The 25322-nt window shown below is 41.7% G+C and overlaps 2 protein-coding genes across 6 annotated transcripts in view; one reads left to right on the plus strand and one right to left on the minus strand.

Annotated features, from left to right (window-relative positions):
- kif13ba (kinesin family member 13Ba) overlaps window positions 1–5931 on the plus strand; it is a 44437-nt gene extending 38506 nt beyond the window's left edge. The window contains exon 39 of the mRNA XM_084001465.1: window positions 125–5931. Coding sequence (XP_083857591.1) covers window positions 125–333 — 209 coding nt within the window. The 3' untranslated portion in view covers window positions 334–5931. The remainder of the gene's footprint in view (window positions 1–124) is intronic.
- Window positions 5932–6560: 629 nt separating this feature from the next.
- Window positions 6561–24554, minus strand: LOC311002430 (homeobox-containing protein 1-like). 5 transcript variants are annotated; one of them, XR_014596244.1, is made up of 11 exons: window positions 24323–24554; window positions 19314–19808; window positions 18214–18299; window positions 18001–18111; window positions 16989–17145; window positions 15968–16050; window positions 15493–15588; window positions 15110–15204; window positions 14490–14573; window positions 11821–14348; window positions 6561–9853 (listed from the first exon to the last, which is right to left on the minus strand). XR_014596244.1 is itself a non-coding variant. In XM_083993797.1 (10 exons), the coding sequence occupies exons 2-10, from the start codon at window positions 19805–19807 to the stop codon at window positions 14019–14021; spliced, it is 1530 nt and encodes a 509-aa protein (XP_083849923.1). In that variant the 5' UTR covers window position 19808; window positions 24323–24554; the 3' UTR covers window positions 11134–14018. The 5 variants fall into 5 exon arrangements, 3 of the variants coding, with proteins under 3 accessions (XP_083849923.1, XP_083849922.1, XP_083849921.1); XR_014596245.1 differs by having other exon boundaries at window positions 6561–9755; window positions 11235–14348; XM_083993797.1 differs by lacking the exon at window positions 6561–9853 and having other exon boundaries at window positions 11134–14348; window positions 15110–15198.
- Window positions 24555–25322: the final 768 nt, after the last annotated feature.

The following is a 25322-nucleotide window of genomic DNA, read 5'->3' on the forward strand; positions in this document are numbered from 1 at the left end:
TATTGTCCCACCCTTATCCCACCCATACCACCCCTACCCCTCTGGCTTACCCCACTCACTTCATTCATATCGCACAGAACATTTCCGGAGCCGCCGGTCACCCTCACTGTTTTTCTTCCCACAGGTAAGAACGACGGCTCGGTCGGAGGCCATCGCTACTTCCACTGTAAACCGGGTTACGGGGTGCTGGTTCGCCCAGACCGGCTGTCCTGTCGCGACCGGACCAGTCGGCGAACGACGGGAGAGTTCGCTCCCCCGGCTCACGTCCCCATCCTGCGAGGAGAAGCCATCGTCGCCCGGAGTCGAGAGAACCGCAAATCCTGGAGCAGTTGAGACAGGGAAACTAGGAGCTGGACGGGAGAGATGAACTCCACACAGCTCACTTAACCTCCCTCCCTCCCCCCTTAACCCCTCCTCCCTTCTCCTCCCAGCTATGCAACAGGCTCACACATCAGAACTGACTTACTGCCCCACCCACCCACTCACCCCACCCACCAAACTACACCCGCAGCAGCATCCGTTCACAGTTAATGGACGGCAACAGAATAAAGACAGTGAAGAGAATGAATGCAACGAGAGACTATGCAGAGAATATAAAAGTCCACGGAAGGACTATTTATCATTTGAGATGATGCTACATGAATGGTGGTCAATGGGAAGACTGCTGAGAATGAATGGAAGCAGACCTTATCATATTGGGAGCATCGGAGCTCTCTGTGGGTCGGACACTGGAGACAGGATGATGGGACGGTATCCAGGGATGCAAACCAGTCACGTTATTGATCCCAGCTCACATCTGCAACTGTTCATCAAAAAATGTGATGAATTGATCACGCTGGGGGGCATCCAGACCATAACTGCAGACTTATTGCTGGATTTCCACCTGTGATGTGTTTGCACCCTTGGATATGATGCGTCTCCCTGGTGATGCTCCGGCTGCCACTCCCCCCCCCCCCCCCCCCCCGACCTCTCGTGGTCTCGTCTGCAGACTGACTCTTTGACTCATCGTTTGAGACACTCTCTGGAGACTCTCCCTCTCTCTCTCGCTCTCTCCATCCTGGACTCCTTTTCTTTTCTCTTGAGGATAGATTCTCCCAGAATGTGCCTTCACCACGGCTTGGTTTGCATTTGTTTTTCTGTGTATTTAATTACTATTAGCTGTGTTTGTGTTGATGAGAATGCCTTGTGCTAACTTGTGCTAAGTGTGAGGTGATCTCAGGGACTGTAGCGGGGAAAGGCAAAGGATGGATGTGTGTGTGTGTTTGTGTTTGTAAATGTTGTACAGTGTTAACCTGTGTGCACAAGATGTTGTTGTTGTTGTTGTTGTTGTTGTTGTAGTAGTTGTGTTGGTGTTAAAGATTAGATGTGTAGAGCAGGAGAAGTGCGTGCTCATTGGACGGAGCCACTATGGAAGCAAGATGTTTGTACTGGGAGACTTTTAAAGTCTAAATTTTTGCACTGGAGATGTTGGATAAGAAGCTTCTGTACGTGAGCAGAGGGTGGTGTAATGTCGTGTGTCAATGATGGTGTGACACTGACTGGACTGTGTACGACAGCAGGTGTCCTGGTCGTCCTCTGACACCAGGAGGCGCTGTCCACAGGGCAGTAGCTTAGTGTTGCATCAGCGGAGATGGGCTCGAGTATGTGATGAGGAAAAGAGTAGATGAGATGGACAGGCTGGCAGAAATCCTGCTGGGAGGATTACACTTGAGGGGAGAATCGGTTTGCTTCATGCATTTGATCTGTTTTAAATACATTTTTATGTTTTTATGTTTTTATTTCATAACAAGTGACACAACTGGGAGGATGAGCTACGAGTACGTTCTGGGAAAGAAACAGTTTGGACTGACTGAACATTCCTGACGCATCTGTTGTATCTGAAGTAAATGATGATTTATGGTGAAGCATTAGCAGTACAACGCAGCGCTGCGTCACATACACGACTGACACATATCCAGAGGATCTGATCAGAGAGCTGCCTCGTAGGAGACGTAGGATCCAGGATATCTCGGCTGCTGACCGTTCTTTTGTTAATCTCATCTTTCTCAAGTTTCCAAACGTTGTGGAATCGCTGAAGTAAATCTCTGGAGACTCTGGTCGGCGTGAAGTGTTTGGTTTGATCAGTGCGGAGTCTCACCAAGTGAGCGTGTGGAAGTTATTGATTTAATGGTGACAGATCCGATATTTCGACATATGGTGGGATACGGTTCATATCCTAATGGTCACAAACCTGAATCTGTATGTTGACATTATTATTGATGTCTACGAGTCAGGTTGTGTCATCAAAGGCTGTTTCTATGGTAACAGTTAATCATTGTATGCAAAAAAAAGAAACTGTAACAATTTCAGATGATATAACAATTCATATAAAAACATTATATGGAATACTCTATGTGCATGTAAATGCACTCAGTGTGTCCAAACACTATCATCTGTATGGATACTATATATTTTTTCCCCATTCCTAAATATATATCTATATCATGCGTTTCTTAATTTAAGAAGCGTGATTTTACTATTTATATTTAAATGCTTGTACACATGCCTTTATCGCATGAAAATTGATAAAGCCTTTTATTTTAATAAATGTTGCACAAATGATTCCATGAAAATTGCTGCTATTAGCATTGTAAATTATACTGTAAATGGATCAGTTGATTTATCTAACGCTCTCCATCTCTTACTGTATACTAGATTGGAATTTAGTAATTTTTTTTTAAATCCCAAATGGAGGAATTAATGTCAGTACTGTGGTTCAGTGGCCAAAATATTTTTAATGAAGCAGTAAAATTTTGAAAATGAGGCACTTTGTAAACGTGAGCCTTGAAAAAGAGACGGTTAGAACATTTTCTGGGTGAAAAATCACGTCTGCAGTGATTTTTGAAGAGGAATACAGAAATAAATGTTGATGGTGCATTAAAGCTGAAGTATGAGACAAGTAATATCACCATCATTTAGTTATTTATTACTGGCCTTAAAGCCCAGGACCGTGGAGTTCTCTGCTTGGTTGGTTGGTTGGTTGGTTGGTTGGTAACCACAGGTGGCTGTCTGGTATGTTATTGGCCGACAGATTGTGAAGTGGTACGTTGGTTGGTTCAGTTATTTTTACGAAATTGTGGTTCATAATAGTTATGTGGTAATAAAGGAAGGGAGTAAAGTTTTCTCATGTATCGTGCGTGTGTGTGAGAGAGAGAGAGAGTGTGGGGATGAGACTTTGCTTTGATTCAGTTGTGTCAGTGAGTCCTCAGCCGGATGGGACGTGACCCCAGCAGCAGCAGACGTGGATCCGCTCTGTGGCTGCTGGTCCCTTCCGTCCTGCTCTGAGCTCAGACACTGTTATTTTATTTTAATTTTATGGGTTTGAGATCACTTCAGGCTTCTGGATGTTTCCTTTATGTTATTGTGCCTCAGAAACCATGTGACCATGTATCTTCCACACACTTGTTTCCATATCGAAGACGCTTCAATTCATTTGCACAAACGTCTCCAGAGGGAATCGAGGAGTTCATTTCTGGAACACTTGTAATATGTAAGAAGAAAATACAGCCAGATTTTTCTATGACTCGGCGTTCTCAACTTACCTGCTGTTCTTTACTCTCTGAACTAAACATTTTCTGGGTCTGGCTTTTTGGAGCCATGTTCCTCTGCTCCCTGCTCAACTGCCTTTTAAGTAAAAAAGAAAGGTTTGAAAATTGCTCATGTTGTGAGATAGTATTTTACATGACAGCAGAGCTAAGTTCATGTAGTGGTTAAGATACAACAATGTAGACATTTTGTCTTTTTCTTCCTCCTTTACTCTCCACACAGTTTGCAACACATTAGTTTTTCAGGTTAAGTGTGACGCCGACATTAGATGCACATGAGCAACAGCCGCCATTGCAATAAGGTAAACAGAGAAAAGTAGCATCAGTGATATATAACTGTTCTGAAACGACTTTTTAGATTAAAGCAAAGCCATGAGCAGTGTTATGTATGTGAGTGTATCAACCACCTAAACCACATTTACTTCCAACGTTTATCGATGTGACTTGTGTCCGAGCATATTCAGTCTTCAGCCCCGAGTGTCTCTTTTATTTCTGCGTTTTTTTTTTTTTTTTTCTTTTTTTAAATTGTTTCTTGTCTGAAGTGCTTCTGTTTGCTCAGAATTGGTCCCATATCTTTGTTACATTTGCCTCCCTGTTGCGTTTCCTGCAGCTGTGAGCTAACTACGGGACCACTGGTCTGGACCAACATGTCTTGTCCCCCAACACCTCCCAACTCCCACCGCCTTAACGTGGCCTTCAACCTGGAGCCAGACTGGTTTTAGCAGGAATAATCCCAGCTCTCTAACTCAACTAAAACGTGCTGTACTCTAAACCCTCAGCATGCTGTGCTGTTTAAGAGGGTCACACCACAACTACACAGACCCATTCTGCTTCACAGTGAAAAAAAAAAGAAGTTTTTTAAATTATTTATTAGCTAATTTGAGTCATTTTTGTCAGTGGAGCTGTCAGGTTTTATTATTACTCCTTACAACTTGAAGGAGAGCTGTTTGTGGTGCCCCCTGGTGGCTGCTCTCGAACCTCAATCATTCCACACAGGGAATTTTATACACAACCAGAAAATCATCAAAGTCAGTGGAAAAGCAGCCACCCACCGGCCCACAGCATCAAGCCTGACAGCTTCAGCTTCAGATTACATCTTTTTAGCAGCAGGTTTAGGATATGCATCGGATGAAAAACTCGTGCTCCTGCCTCGGAAGTGAGTTTTGACCATGTCGCTACCTCTACGACCACTTGTGGTCGTCCAGAGTGTTCTACCAACTTCTTCCCTGAGGCCTTTGTAGCTGACAAAGAGTTGAACCTGCTTCACTGCTGGACTAACTAAACCCAGTTTACTCTCTGTGTGTTCTTGCATAGTAGAATAAACCACAGGAAACAAGCAATACATGGCTGTTGGCTTAATGCAGCACAGCCTTTTTTTGTTGTTTTTCTTTTTGGCAATGACAGCTTGATCTGCTTTCCAGGAAAATCCATCTACAGCTGCTCCTTATGGTGCATTTTAAAGGCAGTTGGTATCAGTACTCCTCCTTATAGGTACCTACAGCCATAATAACCTGAGCTGTGTTATAATGGAAGGCTTACAGAAGCTAAACGAGGGGGTTTGGTGCTTTGCTACGTCAGGGAGTTATTCCTGCAAAACAAACAAACAAATAAACAAAAAGCCCCTTCAGTCCCTGAAACCTTTCACTCGTTTACCTGAAGAAAAATTCAAATCATCAGACATGAGTTTAATGTGGCCTGGGCCTGGTCAACAGTATTACTAGATCACGATCATACTAACGAATCATTATCAATCATTGCTACTGTTGATTCTGTGGACCGGGTTTGTCTTGATGTGTCATTAGTATGTGTGAGTGCACCATCGGAGTGGTTGCCCTATGTATGTATGTACGTATGTGTGTATATATGCGCATATTAAGACTTATAAAAAGAAAAATCTGAGCACAAGTTTGGGTTTTGATTAATTTAATTGTTTTATGTAATTCTATGCTGCAATCCAAAGAATAAACATGTACTATAATACATTTATAATTTTCATTTTTTATCATCTGAACAGTAATCTGGCAAGAGAAAATAAAAAAAAAGAACAATAACAGGAGTATTTGTTTTTTTTGTTTTGTACCTAACTGTTTAAATCTCTAAAGAAATGTTCTGAGCTGATCAGTACAGAAGTTGTTGCCACACCGAAGGTAAGTCAGAACTAAAACTAGCTGTCATTTGGTGTCTGTTGTCATAGATATGTAAAATATAAAAACAGTATTTTTATTTTATAAGAGAGCTGAAACTATCAAAAAAATTCTTCTGTTTTCTTGTAATAAAACAGTTCCAACTCAAGAGTCCACTTACTTTCTTTTTCCAGAGTTTTCAATCATGTAACGTGAGATCGTCAGTGAATGAAGAGTGCCACGCTGTCAGTAGCTCACTGTGTATCCAGCTGTTTTCTTGTAAACTCTGTCTTCTGATGTGATCAACAGACATAGCTCAGACAAACCTAGTAATAGGGGACCTTGAGTAAATCGATCTTCTTTTTTTAAGTGTCTTTTCTTTTCACATAACAAAACAGTGCAAGTGAATTAGTCAGTTTGGCTGCTGAATATGGAGTTTTACAGGCTGGGACACTTTTAAAGGCCTATAATTTATTCTCTAAAACAACTTTGTACTTGACTTCAAAATGATGTGCATATGTTTCTGTTTGTGTCCCTGCATGTATCACTGGCCTGTGAGGGTGGGGCTAAGTGGTGATGTCACACCTGCATCATTGTCTGATGAGTTTGTGTCATGTGATTATTGTCGACCAAATCTCATGAAACCTCATTTAGTTCTGCTTAGGCAGATTACTTTATGCTTTGAGACACTTCGGGATGCTGCTGAAAGTCAGACTGCTTTCAATCCTCAGGCCATTTGTGATGGAATTTTTTTAATGGCTGGCTACACTTTTCAATTTAGTGAATGGAGCATGTAATGATCATCTGTGTGCAGCTGCAGCCAACTCCAAATACTCTCTACATGCGCTGTACTTGACCTCTGCCTCAAAAACATCAGTTTCGTCAGCAGGTCTAAGTTCACTTCACTCTCACTTGTGTTCACAGATGGAAGAGAAACACAACTTTGACAGTAGGGCTGGATTATGTGCCAAAAGATTACTGTGTGATGGGACTTGATTCCTGCTGGGATTTTTACTGAAAAGAATATAAAAATAGGGATGATGTGATTTGTGTTGGGGTTTTCCATTTCAAATCATTGTTGAGCTTGTATTGTGGCAGCATTAGTGTCTATGACTATGCACAGTGACATAAGACAACAGCACAAAGCGAGACACACAGCGTGGACTCAGTTTTTATTCCCTTGTAAATAGAATATCAATAAAAACACACCTTAAAAATAACAAATAAGGTTTATCCAACAGATGAAAAAGTAACAAAAGGCATATGTAGAGCTCCTACATAGCGATTACAGAACAGTCTACCGTCCAAAAAAGGCACTAAATCTTGAAATAGAGAATAACAGGGGATTAAAAAAAATATCAATTCAAACTGCTACAAACAAACATCCTGCTGAGGTTTGATATTTTTCATCCAACAGAGATGATTGAAGAGTTTATTGCCAGAATGAAATGGAAACCATGTCAGGAAAAAAAAAACTTTTATACATGACTGAACCATGTTTTTAAGTAGTATTTCAAGTCATTGGCCTATTAAATGAGAACATTAAGACTGAAACATCTACATTTTAGACTGGATGCATGGATGATTAATGTCCTTTTTTCACCTAAATAAATACAGCATTTTGGAATATAACTCTTCAAATGTCCTACTGTGTCTCATGTAGGTGGTACTGAGTAATGTAGGAGAAGGACAACAGCAACATTTGGTCCTGAGGCATGAACCGACACAATGATCCCCTGCGCTCACTTTGTTCAGACAGCAGATCTCTGATCAGATAAAAGCATGCACCCCAACTTTGTACCAAAGAAACCATCACAGCATCACTCTACGGTGTATGTTTCGTTTTGGCGGTGATGGAAGAGACTACGCAATCAGGAAATAGTCAGAGCCCGGGGTGCATGTAACAGGTGTTCGGTTGTGAAATAAGGTCTGATCTGAATCATTAGCTGCTTTGTTCCTGTAATAAACTAGTGAAGGAAGCTCAAACAAAGCAGTACAACAAGGCAACAGAGGACTGAAGGCAGATAATACAACTGCTTTTCAACCAAGAAAAAGACACAACATGCAGGAGGTCGGCAATGTCTGACACAAAGTGCACGACCAGCCTGACCCAGTGATGAACAGAGCTGGAAGAGCAAAGGCTTTCTGTGTCCTTTTGTGTGAAACCATGGTACCATGGTATTCTTGTCTCTGTGTCATGACAACTTTTGAGTGATTTTAAAGATGATTACAATAGAAGTACACATTTTCTGGCACAAAACTGATGGAGCCGGTTTGGTGTGAAAAACTGAAAGCAAAATGAAATAGTTGACAAACAAGACCGATCAACAGGAAGGAAAGTGAGTGAGTGACAAACAGAGTAGACCACCATGCTGCAGCCGCCAAACCAGCCGCTTTGATTTTATCATGTGAAATAGTTGATTTCTTTCTCGTATTGTTGATCGTTTTTTGTCCCACACGTCCAATCAGGTAATCCACTTGATTAGGATATTTTGACAATAATTCATAATGACAAGTGGGATCAGTGTTTTAAAAGGGTCTAGCCAGGTTTTCATCCACCACAATTATAAACTGTTTTCTTGTCTGTATACAACATCTAGTATAGCACGTCTGCCCGTCCTGGGTGAGGGATCCCTCTTCTGTTGCTCACCCCGAGGTTTCTCAGATTTTTCCCTGTTAAAAGGGGTTTCTATGGAGTTTTTCCTCAGTCGATGTGAGGGTCTAAGGGCAGAGGATGTTGTCATGATGCTATGTAAAGCCCTTTGAGACAAACTGTTTGTAAAAACGGGCTATACAAATAAAATTGCCTTGCCTTGCCACAGTTACGGGAGGTGGTGGTGTCAAGTGTATCACTGCAGCAGCAGAGGGTATAAAAAATATAGATTTAAGCACTATTGTTACATTTGTTTCACGTATTAATTTGAAGGACGGTACAAGATCCTCCACCTCAACCCAAAGGTCAAAAAACTAATTGTGATTTTCCAATATCTTATGCACAATTTTCTGAATATGTACATAAATGTGTAGACAGAAACCCACCTTCAGACAATGTGCTAGAAACATGGTTGGAGGAAAATGACAGCAACAACTATTTCACATAAAACTAAAACAGCGATCCATTTACAATTTTGTTTCTGTTCACTGTTTTTGGTCTCTCTTGTGTACATGTGTGGTTTTTGGTCACATTTTTTATGTTTGTTTCATGATTTGATTCATTTCTTTTTGCTTTCAGATTTTTTTTGGCTCTACCATGACAGAACATGACACTAACAAACACTTTCAATTTGCTGCTCCAGAACAACACAGTACAACTTCATGACAAGACCATGAAGGCAGCAGCTTAAATGATTTATATTGAAATAATCTGAGAACAGCACTTAAATGAATCCATAGATCCACTTCAGAAATTCTCCTGCTTGGCAGATTCAAAAGAAAAGAAAAAACATTTTTAATATTTTCGATATTTTGGTGTAAATAATTCAAACAAAGGACAGAAAACGACTTAACTAACGATGCCTCAGAGTTTTAAAAACGCTTAAAGCAAAGACACCTGGGACAGCTCTGCTGCCGTACATTTAAAGAGACATTCCACCACAAAACTTACATTTTCTCAGACGTTTAGTCCGACACCAACACTGAGGATGTGTCAGTACTGCACCAGGATGAAGGGGAGAAGCTATTTTACAATTATTCCATGAACTGAAGTTGAAGCAGGAGCTGATGAACTAATAAATCCTTTTTTAGAGTGGAATTTCCCTTAACTTTCCAACGTAATATTTATTGGCTCAAGTTTGGGAGGGAACTTCCCTTTTAAAGGATGCTGACGTTTCTGTTGTCGGCCACCATGAACCATCTTTACAGCCTCGTCACAGTTTGTCGTCAGCCTCCTCTGAACAGATCAGATCTACACTCATATTTCACTCCCATTCGCCTAAACTTTGATTCACATTGAAGCAGCTGTGGAGGAACCTGCAGGGGTGTAGCTTATACTGTAGCTAAGGGGGTAAAGTGAGGTATTTGTGTCGAGTTTGTAACTCTGAACTAGTAGCTTAGCCTGTAAAGCACCTGGTGATGAACACTGATGAACCAGTTTGACTGAAGCCACCTTTAGTGTTGGCTTTTACAGAACATCATGTGTTTAGCTTTCTTGCATTGATGATGTGTGTACAGTCTTTGTAGAAGTTCGTCCTGCACTGATCCTACGTCAGTGAACTGTAAAAACTAAGGCACTTCAACTTAAAATCATACAGTACTAAAAATGTAATTTTACGGAAATATTTATGCAGTCAGATCAAAGTTAGTGTCCTTTCAGAATCACAACTAAAACCTTAGAGATTAAAGCTGCACTAATCAATATTTCAATGATGAAAAAGTAACTGATGTGTGTGGACAATGTGCTAGGGGTCGCTCGTTGTAGCCCACCCATTACAAACAACTACCTAACTCTTAACTCATTGAGTGCCGCGCTCCTTTCCAAAGTTTTAGTCAAGTGTACCGGCAATTTAGACCATTTTTGACTTTTTATGTAGAGCCACAGTGTATTCTATATTATTGCCACCAACACATACTGTGGCTCAATTGAAAGGTTTACCTTAATGCTTCAAGTGGCCACAAACCGTTTGTTTCTACGTGCCTCTGTTCCTGAGAAAAGTCAAGCTAAACATGGCTGGGTTTCACCAAAATCCCTCCTTTTTTTCTAGAAAAGGAGATACAGCGTCTTTTCTGAAAGGTGCGCTGTTTGTGTCTGTCGCTCTTCTCACACTCGCATTTCTGGATCAAAGGGCTCGTATAAGATAAATATATACAACAGTTGTTGTTCTATTCACAAAACCACCATCGGGGGCGGGGGGGGCGCCACTAAACAACAATAACACAGACGCACCGTGCCGTGTCACAGCTTCTCCCCGCGGAGCGTGAGGGTCAGTCGGCCACCGCGGCTCGGGAAGACCGGTCCTGCCGGTGGTCGCGGTCCTTCTGTGGTACGGGTCGGTGATGCCGGTCTGCTTTGGTCCAGAGACCATCAGATTTTACCGCGGGAGGACTTTGGGGAGGACACGGTGTTGCTCCAGCTGAAGACCGGGCGGACTGTCGGCTGAGAGCTTCCTGGTTCAGCTCCGAGCAGCTCGAGCAGCTGGAGCAGCAGCGCGGGTGAGAGCAGAGCAGCTGCGCTGCATCTGCATGCAGAACTCGTTTGCAGAAGCCCAGTTATGATAAAAACTTCCAGATCATGAGCTGTCATGTGACTTTGATCGTCATCTATTTCAGTTCTCCTCGTCGTAGAGTCCCCAAATTTACATATAATGTGTATTAAAGTGTCTATTTTCATAATTTAAAAAAAAGCAAAAAACGTAAAATTACGTTTTCGGCACTCAACGCATGGGAACGAAAAACGAGAAATTACGTGGTTGGCACTCAATGAGTTAAGTTAGCATCAGCTTTTTAGCATGTTTAGCTCATTGTTTTGGTTTTCTGACCAATTAAAGAGGAACTAAGTAGGATTTCTCCCGTGGCTATGCTACATTTTTACCTTGATTAAAAAGCTCCGGTCTAATTTTGATCGTTAACTACATGACTTGTGTGTGAGAATGGAGGCTCTCTGCCTTCCACCTGGCATCTCACGGCTGAAAACCCAACCTTTCAACATCAGTGTAGTTACTCGGTCGCTGCACCGCTGTCCCAGCTCTCGTCTCTGCGGCACTGTGACACAAACACGCTCCGTAACCGGCAATCTTTTGTTTATGACAGTTAAAACTTTGCAAATATACACGTTGTAACATCGTATATATTATGTAACGTTATCCGCCGCTCCATGTATTGATTTTTCGCCGGCTTCGTTGTAAACAAATGCACATGGACAAGAGGAGCATTAGCAAAACAGTGGAAAAGCCACCGGACTTGCATAGTTCCCCTTTAACTCTACTCTCATCAAGTTATTTCCAGCTCATGTCTAAGTGCAAAAGCCACAATTAATCTCATGTACACTTAGCGATTGCTAGTGAAAAGGGGGGACGGGCATTTAGCAGCTGAATAACCAGATGTTTTTTTTTTTTTTTTTTTTAAACAGCTAAAAATGGAGTGAATGCTGCTCTTAAAATGGTTTAATGTTTAGAGACACAACTCCAAATGAATGCTCACTTTCTATCTGTGTCTGTTGGGTTCATCACAGATCAACCCATCCATCAATAAATCATTACAACTTGGTGACAAAATGTCGGTGCTGTGTTTACAGCTTTGCCACTTAGTTGGCAAAAACAAAATAACAATAATAACGCTTAAAAAGGTTGACACATCTGCACATCCCAAATAAAAGTGTTCTGGAAGAGAGACTATAGTGTCAATATCTCCTGTCCACTGGATTTAAAAGGTCAAACCTGACCTTTAATAATTTCAGACTTCTACAAAGACTGTACTCTGATGAATATTTCTCTGGTTGTGGTTGTTTGGCGAGAATCCAACTCGCTCACTGAATGTGAACTATTAGCTTTCTGAGGAAAACATCAACTTTTCTCTTCCTATTTCCTGTGTCACCCATCATACACACTCATCGATGAAATGTTTCAAACAACAGGGACTCCAAGCACCATGATATTGATCTGATAAAGTGTCATTTAAAATGAAAATTGAATTTAAACATGACTGTGTGTGTTTAGAACACATGGCATATCGAGCATAAACACAGATACACCTTAAAAAAGGATAATTATGCATTTAACTTGCAATAATTTGACACATCTGATGCGTCTTTGATTAGCATATCTCTGATATATAGTTCCATCCATGACTATCACACACACACACTCGGAAAATACATAAAATTTAAACTTAATACTTTGGCTAATGCTTCACTCACCTTTTACCAACAAGAAAGACTCATACTGATAGTTTCTCTCATTTGAAGCTAATATGTCTATATAGTGTAAATAGAAATGGATTAGGGTACATGTACACATACCCTCACAGTTTATATAATATACTGTATATAAGTACTGTATGTGTGTATATGTATGCACACATACACATGTAGTCTATGTATGTATGTATTCACTTTACACGTTTGTATTATCTAAACAGTGTTATCACACTGTTGAATCCCTCCCAGCTGACTGATCTGTAACTGGGCTAAAAGGAATCAAGGACACCCGATCAGCTGGACATCCAGATGTCTCCTTTCACACACATCTGTCGACACTTCTGGCTTCCATCGACATTTATGTGATGAGTAACTTTGTTTAAAATGACTTGATATGGAAGCAAAGAGAGGGCGCAAAGGTTTGAATGTTATTTTAAACTGTCGAATGGTCAATATTTTTCTTTTGAAGTTGTTTTTGTGGCATTTTTACCTTTATTCCAGCCCCAGTGCCAGGGACATTTGAAGAGAGAGGTGGACGACATGCATTTAAACTTAGGGACAGACTAGTCCTGAAAAACGGGTAATAAAAGACATTTGAAACATCTGTTGATGTTTAAATGTCCCAATTACAATTGATTCAAATCTTTACATCCTCCTTTGCTTCTATATGTTGAGCTTATTGTATAAAGGCAAGGGACAGAGGATTGGGTCACAGTTATATTACCAATATGATGTGACCCTGACTTCTTCTTTTTTTAAGTCAACTAATCTGATTCTGCTGTTCTTATCACTGGAAGGAATCAACAGCGAATATTTATAGTGTAATCAGCTGTCATGACATGCGCTGCATAATTTTACTAAAACAATCAGTTAAAATGAACTTTGAGATTCATGTATTTAGTTTTTGAGGCTGTTAAGTTGTGTTGTGATCACAGTGCAAGACCCTGAAATTATTTGAATCCTGTGTCAAATGCAGTGTTGTCCTGCTGTGAAATGCAGTTTCTCAAAGAAAATCTGCACAATGTATGAAGTCCTGACACTCAGTCTGCTATGGGAGATTTAAAATGCCTTAGTAAAAACAAAGCAACAAAGAAATGATGTAAAAAATAAAATAAAATAAAATAAAAAAGAATCAGTACACAATAGCTATATGTATCTCCTTTCATGTCTGCATTTGTTATTATGTAGGCATTTCAAATATTCCACAGTCTGCTGGGGAGGACTTAAAACAAATAAAAGTTTATCATAATTTCATTGTTATAATATACTAGTAATGCCTATAAGAGCGTAGCAGAGCAGGTTGGTGGTTGGAGGTAGGGTTGGGAGGTATCTCAGGGTTGGCGTTTACACGACTTTTGGTCTTTTTTTTTTTTCACTTATTACATTCCAATAAAATCTGCTTGCATATTAACACACCTGTTCTATTCATGACTCTGACAACTCTGGTATCCACTGCCCTCTTCAGTCGTCCTCCAGCGTTTCCGTCTTGATGTCATTCCCCATACTGCACGCTGCTCCGTCTGCCTGATCGACTAGCGCTTGGCTGCCGTCACTAGCAGCCTCCTTCTCCAGCACGATCGGGTCCTGGGGCTCAGACAGCACGCTGTGAATGGTGGGTTCATCCTGGAGGGAAGGGGAGGGCGGAGACCAGGACACGCCTGTCAATCTAGAACCTTCTGCCTGAGGACCTGTCCCCGTCACGAGGGAGCGGCCGATCAGAGACGAGCCCCTCTGTCCAGACAGGCCTCCTCTACCCAGGGCAGAAAACCAGCTGGGGAGCAGTGTGGGGACCTGTGTAGGGAGAAAAGAAGTGTGGGGAATGATAAGTGAACGTGTGGATCTGGAAATCTGGCCTCATCGCTTAATCTGAGACCAAAACTACTTGATAGATGCTGTTGCAGCGTGCAGGCAGTGTGTGTGGTGAGGCTGTACCTGGGTCGGAGAGGAGAGGTCAGCTCGACTGAAACCAAACTGCCTGGCTGAAGCTCTCTTGTCAAATAAAGACACCTCACAGCCCTGTTAAGAGATGGAGCATAAAGACTATACAGTAAACACCACCTTGTTCCACTGACAAATGACTTTTGTCTTAACGCTGTGGTGTCTGACCTTTGACTTTACAACTAGTTATTTATTATGTTGGAGATTTTGAAATGTGTGCTTCCCAAACTTTCACAAACCCACAGCAGTTTAATATGTAACTAAATGTAAATTTTATCAGGGTGTAGGGAAACAAAAACAAAGTAGACTACACACAATGGCAATTTCTGTTGCTGGGATTTTCAAATTAAAACAAAAGTGTGGTGAGGTTGTTCAGTAGTGGAGATCAATCACTCTGAAAGTTTCTTCTTTTCTTTTTTCCAGGACATGAATTCACTACACAGGTCTCCCCCTCTCCAAGACAAACAGAGCAGGGGATGAGGTGGATTTGGGATATTATTTGTATTTTGTTTGGGATAGTTAAAGTACAACCAAATGTATTACATAAGTTGAGTTGTCATCTAATTTTAACTTTACTGACTATTGGAAAGTGGCCAAATGTTGATCTGGTTTACCTGGTCCGGGAAGTCGTTGCCATCTACCTCGTCACTGTTGGACTGACCCCCTGGACTCTGAACCTCGATACCATGACTCTCCAAGATGGCTGCTTCTTCAAAAACACAAAATTGATCATAGCATATCGAGGGCAAAGAAGATCCTGCTAATGCTGTTGGTAAGAAATCATACAAGTGTAAAAAGGAAGAGTTTGGAGGTGTCAAAATGAGAACATGTTTCTCTCACTGCTGCTCAGCTCTGTGTGTGATGAGAAAGATGGCATTGTAAGAGTAAACCCTCTTGTATGTGTGATTACTGGTCTGATAATGTTCATTTAACATCTGCTTCAAACTGCTTTAATCACACATACTGCATGTAACACACAGAAAGAAGTAGACATTACCAATGTTCGCACGCCTCTTGATGTCTTTGCGGCGGTTGGCAAACCAGTTGTAGACCTTCAGAGATGTGACCCTCTCCAAATCGGACAGCTTCTTTCCTGTAACACACACACACAGATCAGACATCTGCAGTAGATCAGTGCTACATGGCTGCTGCTTCTGTCTTTTACTCCTCCAGTCTGTCCCTGAGGTTATTTTGGAAATTTACAAGACAAACTGTGTCTGGAAGTTTTATCCCTCTTGTTTGGCCAGGTCTCTCTTGTAAAAGTCGAACTATATCTTTTTGGTTCACAAAAGTTAAGTAAATGAAATATGAAAAAAAAGAAAAAGAGTAGTTAACATCAAATAAGACTGAATCAATCTCCATGTGTGACATGGGTAACACCAGTCGCACTCACCACGGTAGTCAAAAGTAGTTTACAGGAAATTAGATTTTTGTGTTTTGATAACTTAACATCTGTCATCTCTTTGACCTACCTGGTTTCTGGATGACAGCATTACAGGCAGTGGCGATCTCCTCTCTCTTCGCTTCATCAGGGTACTGGTTATCACTGAAGTAGCTGAGTAGTCACACACACACAAGTGTTAGGCTGATCGATATGCAAAAACACTTCTACTGTATCTGACATTTACAGGCTATAGTCCTCGCTGCAGCAGCACCAGTTAAATTCCCCTAGCAGCCCTTTGCTGTATGTGATCCCCCCTCTCTTTCTCCCCATTTCCTGTCTCTATCCAACTGTCCTATCAATTAAAAGTGTACTACTGTGATTATTGTTGGCAAATATTGTAATATAAAGTAGTCGTAGTAGTATAGTCATGATTTCACAGTTGGAGTGGTCATTTTTAGGACCAAGCACCAAATGTCCAAGGACCCCACTGGACGTCCTCCCTCAGGATTAGTGAAAATTAACAGATGTTATGTGTCTTGTACACAGGCGTGGCAAAGTGGCATATTAGTATCCATTAATGACCTAAATCCTACAAAAAAAAAGCCTCTTGCACCTGCAGTTTAACCTGACAGAAAGTCGGCCATTTTGTGGGGGTTTTATGGCGACCAGAAATGAGTGTGTTTTACAATTTCATGAACTCCTCCTACAAAGTTGGTCACTCCTACTTGAACTTCCATTGAAGGGCATGGTGAATTTTGTAACAGCAAGTTATGTTGCTATTTTACATTTTCGCCTCTGCCCCAAACTTGGTCAGAAAATGCTAAACACCTTCATGATGCTTAATTGTCAGTTTTAAAGAAACAACATCTTGGTCCTGATGAGAATTTTGATGTTTTCCACGAAACAGGAAGTTGTTGAAACAGGGATATACCTTTTTTACACCTGCACACTGCGACAACTTCACTGTCAAAGCACCACTTGAATGACCATTATTGACCACGAATAAGCCTTGAATGAAAATCATCATTTGATTTTCATGATGTTTTCACAGTCTGATTTATACTGGGTCCTGACACGGCATACGTAACACTGCTCTTCCTCCTCCTCACCTCTCCATTACAGCCAGACACTCCTTCCTCCAGGTGAATCTGCTCCCTCGCCGCAGACGGAAACCCCCAGGGGTAGCCCCAAAGGGGGGCGGAGCCTGTTGCCAGTCCATCATGTCCTCCAGAGCCAGCGGGGCAGCTCGCATGGCCAGAGTGGCACCTGAAGGCACAAACACCATACCGCATTAATAATTAGGTTTATATTCATTTCAGTATTTCTAACAGTGACACTTCCCAGGATAATTCATTATATAAATGTGTTCATTCAGTTCCTTAACAATATGTATATAATGCAAAGACATTTTTGTGATCTGGTCATCATCAAAAGTGAAGCCATGAGAAACCCCTTTCACTATCAGGCTTCAAACCAACAAACTAAATTTAACTCAAGAGATTCTGATTAAAGCATCATTCCACTGATGTTTTTTTCCAAGAAACGACACAGATGACTTGAACTATTCATTTTTTCATTCTGTACATTCCTCTAAGTTGGGCTCAACGTGACACAATGTAGTCATTGTTCAATCACAGGAAACAGTTTACAGCCTTCCCAGTCCGAGTGTAATGAGGAACATCTCAAGACGCTCATAAAAAATGCAAACATACGCCATGGCTTTCTTTTCTTTAAAAACATTATTTTATACAACTTTATGTTACATCCGCCACTCTTCCAACATCTGTCCTCTGCTGCTAAATTATTGCTAAACAATATTGACCCTTTAGTTCATACTGTTTGAATACAGATGAGCTGAGGTACAGACTGACCTTTCTGCACTGATGAATTTGAGCTGATCCTGCTCCAGGATGCATACATTGTCCATTATAAACCATAATTTCACAGTGTATCCATCTCTTTTGAGATGATTGTCCTCTGGAAGCGAGGGTGCCCACTCAGCATTAAGTAACTGTTGTGGAAGTCACACATTAGGTGCAAATGACTATGGTTATTAAAATACTTTTTCCCCCTAAAAAGGTTTTCCCTCACTATTAACTAGGAGAGGGATGGCGCCGTTACCTGGGTTGGACTTTTCCAGCTGGTACCAACGGAAGAAGGCCCGTTTCTTCTGCTCACTGAGGTCTGATCCCTGTTGTAGGAGCCAGTGGGAGATCCGACTCTGACTGATCCCTGCAGGAGACCCAAGACTTCAGCTGGTTTCACAGTCACTAACATGCCAACTAGTAGTGATGTAGTTGTCCTGGTTAAAGCACAGATGAAGCTGACACTCACCCGTTACCTGAGCGACAACAGCTTGGGAAATCCGCCTGTTTGCCAGGAAGGACTTGATCTCCTCTTTGATCAAAGCACTGTCCCTTCTGCAAGGAGAGAGATTACACTGTTGAAGCATGATAAATATCTAGATGTCCAACAGTCAGACATTACTAACACATCACACAATATTCACTTTACTCCAACCAGCTCCAAGTCCACAATTCACCTGTACAGTATATGAATGGGAGTGGTTGTTGCAGTGGAATATGTGAAGGCACTGGAGCTTCAGTTCTGCTGTAATATTCTCAGCTCTTATGGTTTGATCTCATCTTCACACCCGCTTAGATCAATACTACTCTGATTGCTGCGATCTGGCTGCAGACTACAGATGAGAGGCATTGCAGGGTGTGTGTGTACATGTGTGTATATAGTACATGTGAATGTGTACTGTACTCAGCACAGCAGTAATCCTCGTATCATACTCTAGCTATAGGAGGAGCAACCATGACACCTTTTGTGATAACACCTGCTCTGTGGTGTACTGATCTCCCATTATGTCGCCATGGTGTTCAAAAACCGCATCAAAAACCTTGTCATAAGAATATTCATAATTATGAGAACTTATTACCTACATACCCTCATGGTTATGGCAAACCAGAAACTAGTGTACTGTCATCAACAGGGTTAGGTTTCTTCTTGTTGCCCTTTCCTTCTTGTTGATAATAAACTTATTACCAGTAACCAAGAGGTTGTAACACTCATTGAAGCCTTTCTAACCTTTTGCTTTTCCTCTTGTTGACAAAAACATAACACTATACAGTACGTCTAGTGAACTATAAATCTCATCTTTGGTGGCTCGTGTCTTTTGAGAGAGAAAAAATAAACCACACCTGTAACAACTGCAGTTTTCTGTAGTTGCAGTGGGAGTTATTTGGCCTCCATACCCAGAGGGCAATAATGAACCCATTACTATTTGGCATTTACTTGGCACACACAGAAAAAAAAGTGTATTCATATATAATTTTCCCTAAGCTTTTCTATGGGAAGCATCTGAAACAGCATCAAGTCAATTCAAGCTCAGCCAGATCCGAGGTGAGACAAGTCTGGTCTGGCCTTACCTCATCAAGTCCTCCACCTTCTCATCAACATCTATGTCCTCTTCACTGGCCTCGAACCCGTAGGCTGGCGCCGTCACATTGCCGCTAACGGCTCCGAGAGGAAAGCGCGGTGGTGGTGACAACTTCCCATTGCTGACAGCTACTAGGCCGTTCTGTGCTACAGCTGCTATGACAACAGGTGAGGTTACTGGAACAGGTAGAGGCAGGGAAGTGCTGTCGAAGTTGTTGTTGGGCGACAGTGAGAGTTGGTTGTCCGGGAAACTGGTCTGAGTGGCAGTGGAGGTCATGGAGGAAGAGGCGGTGACGGTGTTGGAAGAAGACGGAGGCATGTAGGAAGGTTTGTGGGTCAACTTGTGTCCATGCTGCCGGTCGAGGTGCTCCAGGGTGTCCAGGGCGTGGAGGACCTCGGCCTGGGTGATCCCCGTCCTCCTCAGCCTCTGGAGGAGGTCGATCTGTTCAATGGTGAAACGAGGCTCCTCACACTGCTGGAACATCCTGGAGGACATCAAACAACCAGATGATTACCAACAAGGAACATTCAGTTTTAGTTTGGTACAATTGTTTAGATTTCAAGTTGTGGTGTCAAGATTACAACAACTTTGCTTTGCTAGACCTCTACCACTATTTGGAGGGATATGGGAAACTGTAGATGCAAAGCACTACATAATATTCAACAGTACTTTTCCCACATAAAAATAACTGTTGTAAAAGTAAACAAAGAGCAAGAATGATTCAATGGTATCGCTGCCCCAGTGGCAACGTCCCTCTGCAGTCTGCAGTGTGCACACAGGCGGCATGATTCACATCCTGACCGTATGTGGCAGTGACACATAAAGGCTGCAACACTCCAGCAAGGACAGAGAAGAAGAAGATTGCAAGCGAGAAAAGGTTTCATTTTTTATTGTCATCAAAGGGTAATGGATTTTTTAGAGCTAAAACATGCACAGGCATCTTTTGGTGAGGAGTGCAAAATGTAAATATCCTATTTATTTGATGTGGCAAATTGCGATATTATGTGGGGTTATTGTTGAAAATGGTAAGTGTGTTTTATTAATACAGGTTCCACAGCTGTTAGACAAAGGGGGTGTTCAGTCGTGTGTGCCTAGCACAGTGCTACTAAACTCAAGAGTAAAAGTAAACCACCTTCGCATGGTGGAAGATGCAGGTATGTGTTCGCTTTAATCTTCCACATCACGTTCAGTATTATGTGCATTGTTTTTTGAAAATAGCTTACGTGTGAGTGCACAATTTGAACCAGCCACAATAAAAAACCACCATAAATAGCAGAGGAAATTAAAGAATACAAACACTGACTGAATTACAATTAGAGAGAAAACTCTGGCTGTACACATAAACAGCATCAAAAACTGGGTGTTCAGTATTAAAGGAAATCACATTTGCAACTTTTGACGAGTGACCTTGCCACCAAGGAGAGAACCACAGAGCAAAATAACAGTACAGTCACGTCTGTTAGCTTCCTGCAGATTTATAACAAACACATACACACACACAGACACACACACACACACACACACACACACAGAAGACATCAGAGCTCACCAGCTGCTCCCCAGATCTGAAGTGCATTCCTCCAGATTAAATTCGACTTATTACAGTGGATCTTTTCAACCCCAATAATCATGTTAACCAAATACTGTTATGGATCCAGTTTTTGTTTATTATTCTATAGCATGTTTCAAACCAAACACACGCTTACACCAGTGTTGCTCTAGTTTATCATCTGTTAAATCTTACGTATAGGCTATAGTTGTGTATGATTAGATCATGTGCTCTAAAAAATGTGCACAAATGTGGTGTCACTTCTAAAAAGAGAAGAAAAATGTCAAAATTATGGTCATTGAACTGAACTAAGAAAGGAGGAGAGCCAGAGAGGAAGATGAATAGAATGAGATCGCACATCTGTTTTGATGCTTTCCTTTCTGACACTGAGAAGAAAAACAGGCCACAGCAGAGAATCAAAGTCAGCAGACATGTCAACACTTAAACAGAGAGGGAGGGTGAGGTCGAGTGTGTGTCAGTGTGTGTGTGTGCGTATGTGCGCATGTCTTGGGAAAAATGCCAAGAAAAATTTACATCTCAGGCAGCCAAGCTCCATACTTTCTCTCTCTGCTGCAGAGGGTGAGTCATGCTGTAGTCTGTGAGACTGATACACAGGATCGATACAGGACCACAAAATTATGGCACTCGTAAAAATTATGCCTCCTTATATTTGTTTATATTATCACATATTGTAGCCAGGTATTTCCGAGGTCTTGCTTGCAGTCTGCTTTACAGTATCACATCATGATCACTAGTTGTTTTAGCACAGCTGCAACACAAAAGCAATCATTAAAGCATGACTGCATCTTTTATACTCAGACATGAGGAAGTTAAAGTACAGGAAACTATATGATATAGCCTATGTGTATATTTAAGTATATGAAATCACGTGTTTCCATGCCTTTTATTTTTTTATTTAACCTTTATTTAACCAGGAATAATCCCATTGAGATTCAGAATCTCTTTTGCAAGGGGGTCCTGTGGTGCTATGTGATGGGATCATTCCTTTATTAAATAATGTTCAATGTGCTTCACATAATATTTTAATGGTACTTTGTGACAAATAAATAACCGTATATCCTGTTGCTCCACTGTTTTCATGCCATGTCAAACAAAGTCATGGGGTCATCATGGTGAGAGTTAAGGGGAAAGGCCAGTAAAGAGACAGAAATAGGAAGGGTATAAAAAGTTAACAGATTTTCTGTCGACCCATCCATGAGGCTGGATTTCTCCTAGTGCTTTCAGCCTTTTAGAGTTGATTAGTAGCCTATAGATAAGCTGCTCTTTACAGTAGACAGCTGCAGACAGCTGTAAACACGTCACCAATGTTAAGCAGCCAAGGTCCAGTCTATCTACACAAGCGGATAAAACTTGAGCCGGGGAAAAAAAGTTTGACTGTAAGAGTGAGACTTCAGAAAGTCCAGTCACAATTACAAGTTCACGAGGCTAACTGGCAAATCAACTCACTGATTCAATTGTTTTTTCTTACTTGCTGTGATATGCAGAAACATACGAGCACATCCTACAGCTTTAAAAAAAAAAAAAAAGAAGAAGAAGAAGAAAAAAGTAAAAAGAGGGAGGGTGCGAAATTTCAGTGCAACTCGTCACAAGGAAAAAACAATGACATCTGACTTTATTTATCTGCAAGATTAGTCTCTGTGAGCCACACTGGCAGGAAACCAACCTCCCTTTCAAAAGGTGTGACTATTGTGAAAAGACACAGTGGCCTTTGGATGCACAAAGACAGCATGTGACTAAGAGGCAAGCCAAACTTTCTTCTGCATGTCCTGAGCACAGAATCAAGCAAACTATTTAGGCTACCTCTGCCTAATATACAAGAGTGCATCCCAAAAAAATATGCTTCTCCTCATCCATAACTGAATCCGCCAGAGTGGCTGTCAGAAGTTTATCATTCATTGCTCACAACTATCTTGAATTATGACAAGGACACTTAAGTTGGGGATAACTACAGTTTATGACCATATAATACATTAACAATAACTTTCTAGCGGCTACGCTCACTTTGGTAAAACAATAACATCTTTACTGAGGTAAAGATTAAAAATTGACAGAAAAATGTTGAAACTTTCAAGAAAATATATAGATATTACAGAGCTGTGTTTAATGGACGTCATCAGCTTTGGAAGTGGAAAATGGCTTTAGCTGAACACACTTGGACTGACGGCACACCAGGAGTATGTGTAACTACATGAGGCTGGTACAGTGTGTGTGAAGGTAGGGACAGAGTAATCAAATAGTGCTGACTTGCACTGCTGAACTCCTTCAGAGATCTCTGCTAAGTCGCCGCAGCACAAAGGGAAAACACAGGAGCATGGCCACACGTGAAAATACAAATACACACACCAATGCTGAAGTCACTGCAACTTATCCTCCGATCTCTACACAACCCTCAAGTGTCCGTGTGCCGAAGCCCTATCTGCCCCAGCCTCACTGCTCTGCAGTGAACTTGACCTCTGACCTCCCTGTGGAGCACAGAGCGTCCCAGAAGACTCCCCGGAGGATCACAATGTAATCAGGAAAAGTTCCAACCAGGTCGAGGCTTTGAGTCACCAACGCCTCAGAGCAACACAATATCATCTTGACTGTGCTTGTGTCAGGGGGAAAGTGTCACAGATTACTACTTTAACCTATTTAATCTATTACTACTGATGAACTCTGTGACCTGCCTGAGATCCTAACCAGACGTGGCATGAAGTGTGTCCCGGTTGTAGGCGTACCAGCTGAGCAGAGACAAAAGTCATTTAAACACAGTAGGAAACTTTTTAAGTGGCTTTACTGCCCCAAAATTCAACAAAACACAACATCTGGCTCATGTGGCTGGACACCACACTGTGGTTAGTCCCCGGTGCTGATGGGTCACGTGAAAATATCGACTTTTAACGTCGAAAGTCGTTTAAAAAAACGGATTTTTGATGTTGCCCTTCTTCCAGGAAAATGGGCACAGCCGACAGAGGGTGTCTGAAGTCGTTCATTGGTGGTGAAGAACAACTCCTCAATACGGCGTATCGCCTGTCTTCAACTCACCCAGTCCTATCACAACACAAATAGTCCATCTGAACACCAGCTCCACCGTTCACCGTCATTACCACCATAAATACACATCGTATCACCACAGCGTGCTTTGCGGACCAACTGGAAAAGTTGACATTATGCTTGATTAAATGTTTTTTTTTTCTGGTCAACTACGTGCACGGCGAAATTAGACACGTACTTTTCAGTAACTCAGATAACAGCCTTGCAACCCGGTCGGATGGTGTGAACATTAACCGAGTAAGTAAAATGCCGCAGCAGCAGCAGCAGCAGCTCTGGGCAGATTTTGAGGAGTTTTCAGTGAGCAGCTCTCGGAGGGAGCAGAGGAAATGTGTCGGGCCAGCAGCAGCAGAGCCGTCTGAAGACAGCGGCGGTGGGAGCTGCTCGACTTCACCTACCTTAATATCCCAGTCTCAGAGCCTCCAGAGACGACTACTCCACCATATATGTTTCTCCTCGGGCCGCTGGGAGACACGGACACTGACAGTTTTTCCCAAAATGTCTCCTCTGTTTCTAATTGGGTTTCAACCCACCGTCAGACAGATTCGCCTTTTGTCCGGCAGACAGGCGCCATGTTGACACAATGACGCAAGGGACGACGGGAGTCGCAGTTTACAGAAGTTGTAAGTGTACAGAGAGGTGCCACTCAATTTGCAACATCTGGCCACAGCTCAGGGATTTTAGTACAAAAATCTCTGCAGTATCAGGCAAAGACCTTTATGATGCGGGAAGTTCAGCGTTTGTTGATAGTGTCAGACGAGTGTTGATCAACTTTACTGACTAGTAAAGGCTTTTCTGTAGGATGTTTATATTTTGTTCACACTGCAGCATTTTTAGGCTCTTCAGAACCAAAGTTGTTCCTATTCCTTCCATAATCACTAAGGCATGTCTTAACGAATATTTAAATCTAAAATGAATCCTGCCATCCGGCTTAAGTCTAATATTACAAAACAATATTACTTAAAATCTCTCCTTCATGCCACATTTTTTCTGCTCAACCGTTGCCTGGACAGCTGTGCACAGTATTAATCCTGTGACATTTGAGCCACCTGGTCTTTTTTTTCTTGCACTATCAATCAGTAGTGTGTACACAGAATCAAATGGCCAGATGTTAAATCTACATTACCTAAGCATAGCCTGCCAGTCATGTTCATGGTCTTGTTTAACCCACAGTCTATGGTTTGACCTAACGCCTGGGGCTAACTGGAGCTAAGCCTGCAGCATTTGAGCATACCACTGGATCACTGCTGAGGAGCTGCTTCAGTGTTGCCAATTGACTCATTAGGCCACAGGTATATTTTATTATGATGGTAAAGTACTGGCTCCAAAAGAAGAAAAAGCACCTAGAAGAAAAAGTGTAGTGGCGTTTGTTTTAAGATTACAGCAGGATTTTACTGT

The sequence above is a fragment of the Trachurus trachurus genome (genome assembly GCF_905171665.1).
Source record: "Trachurus trachurus genome assembly, chromosome: 3".
In the NCBI taxonomy this organism is placed as follows: Eukaryota; Metazoa; Chordata; class Actinopteri; order Carangiformes; family Carangidae; genus Trachurus; species Trachurus trachurus.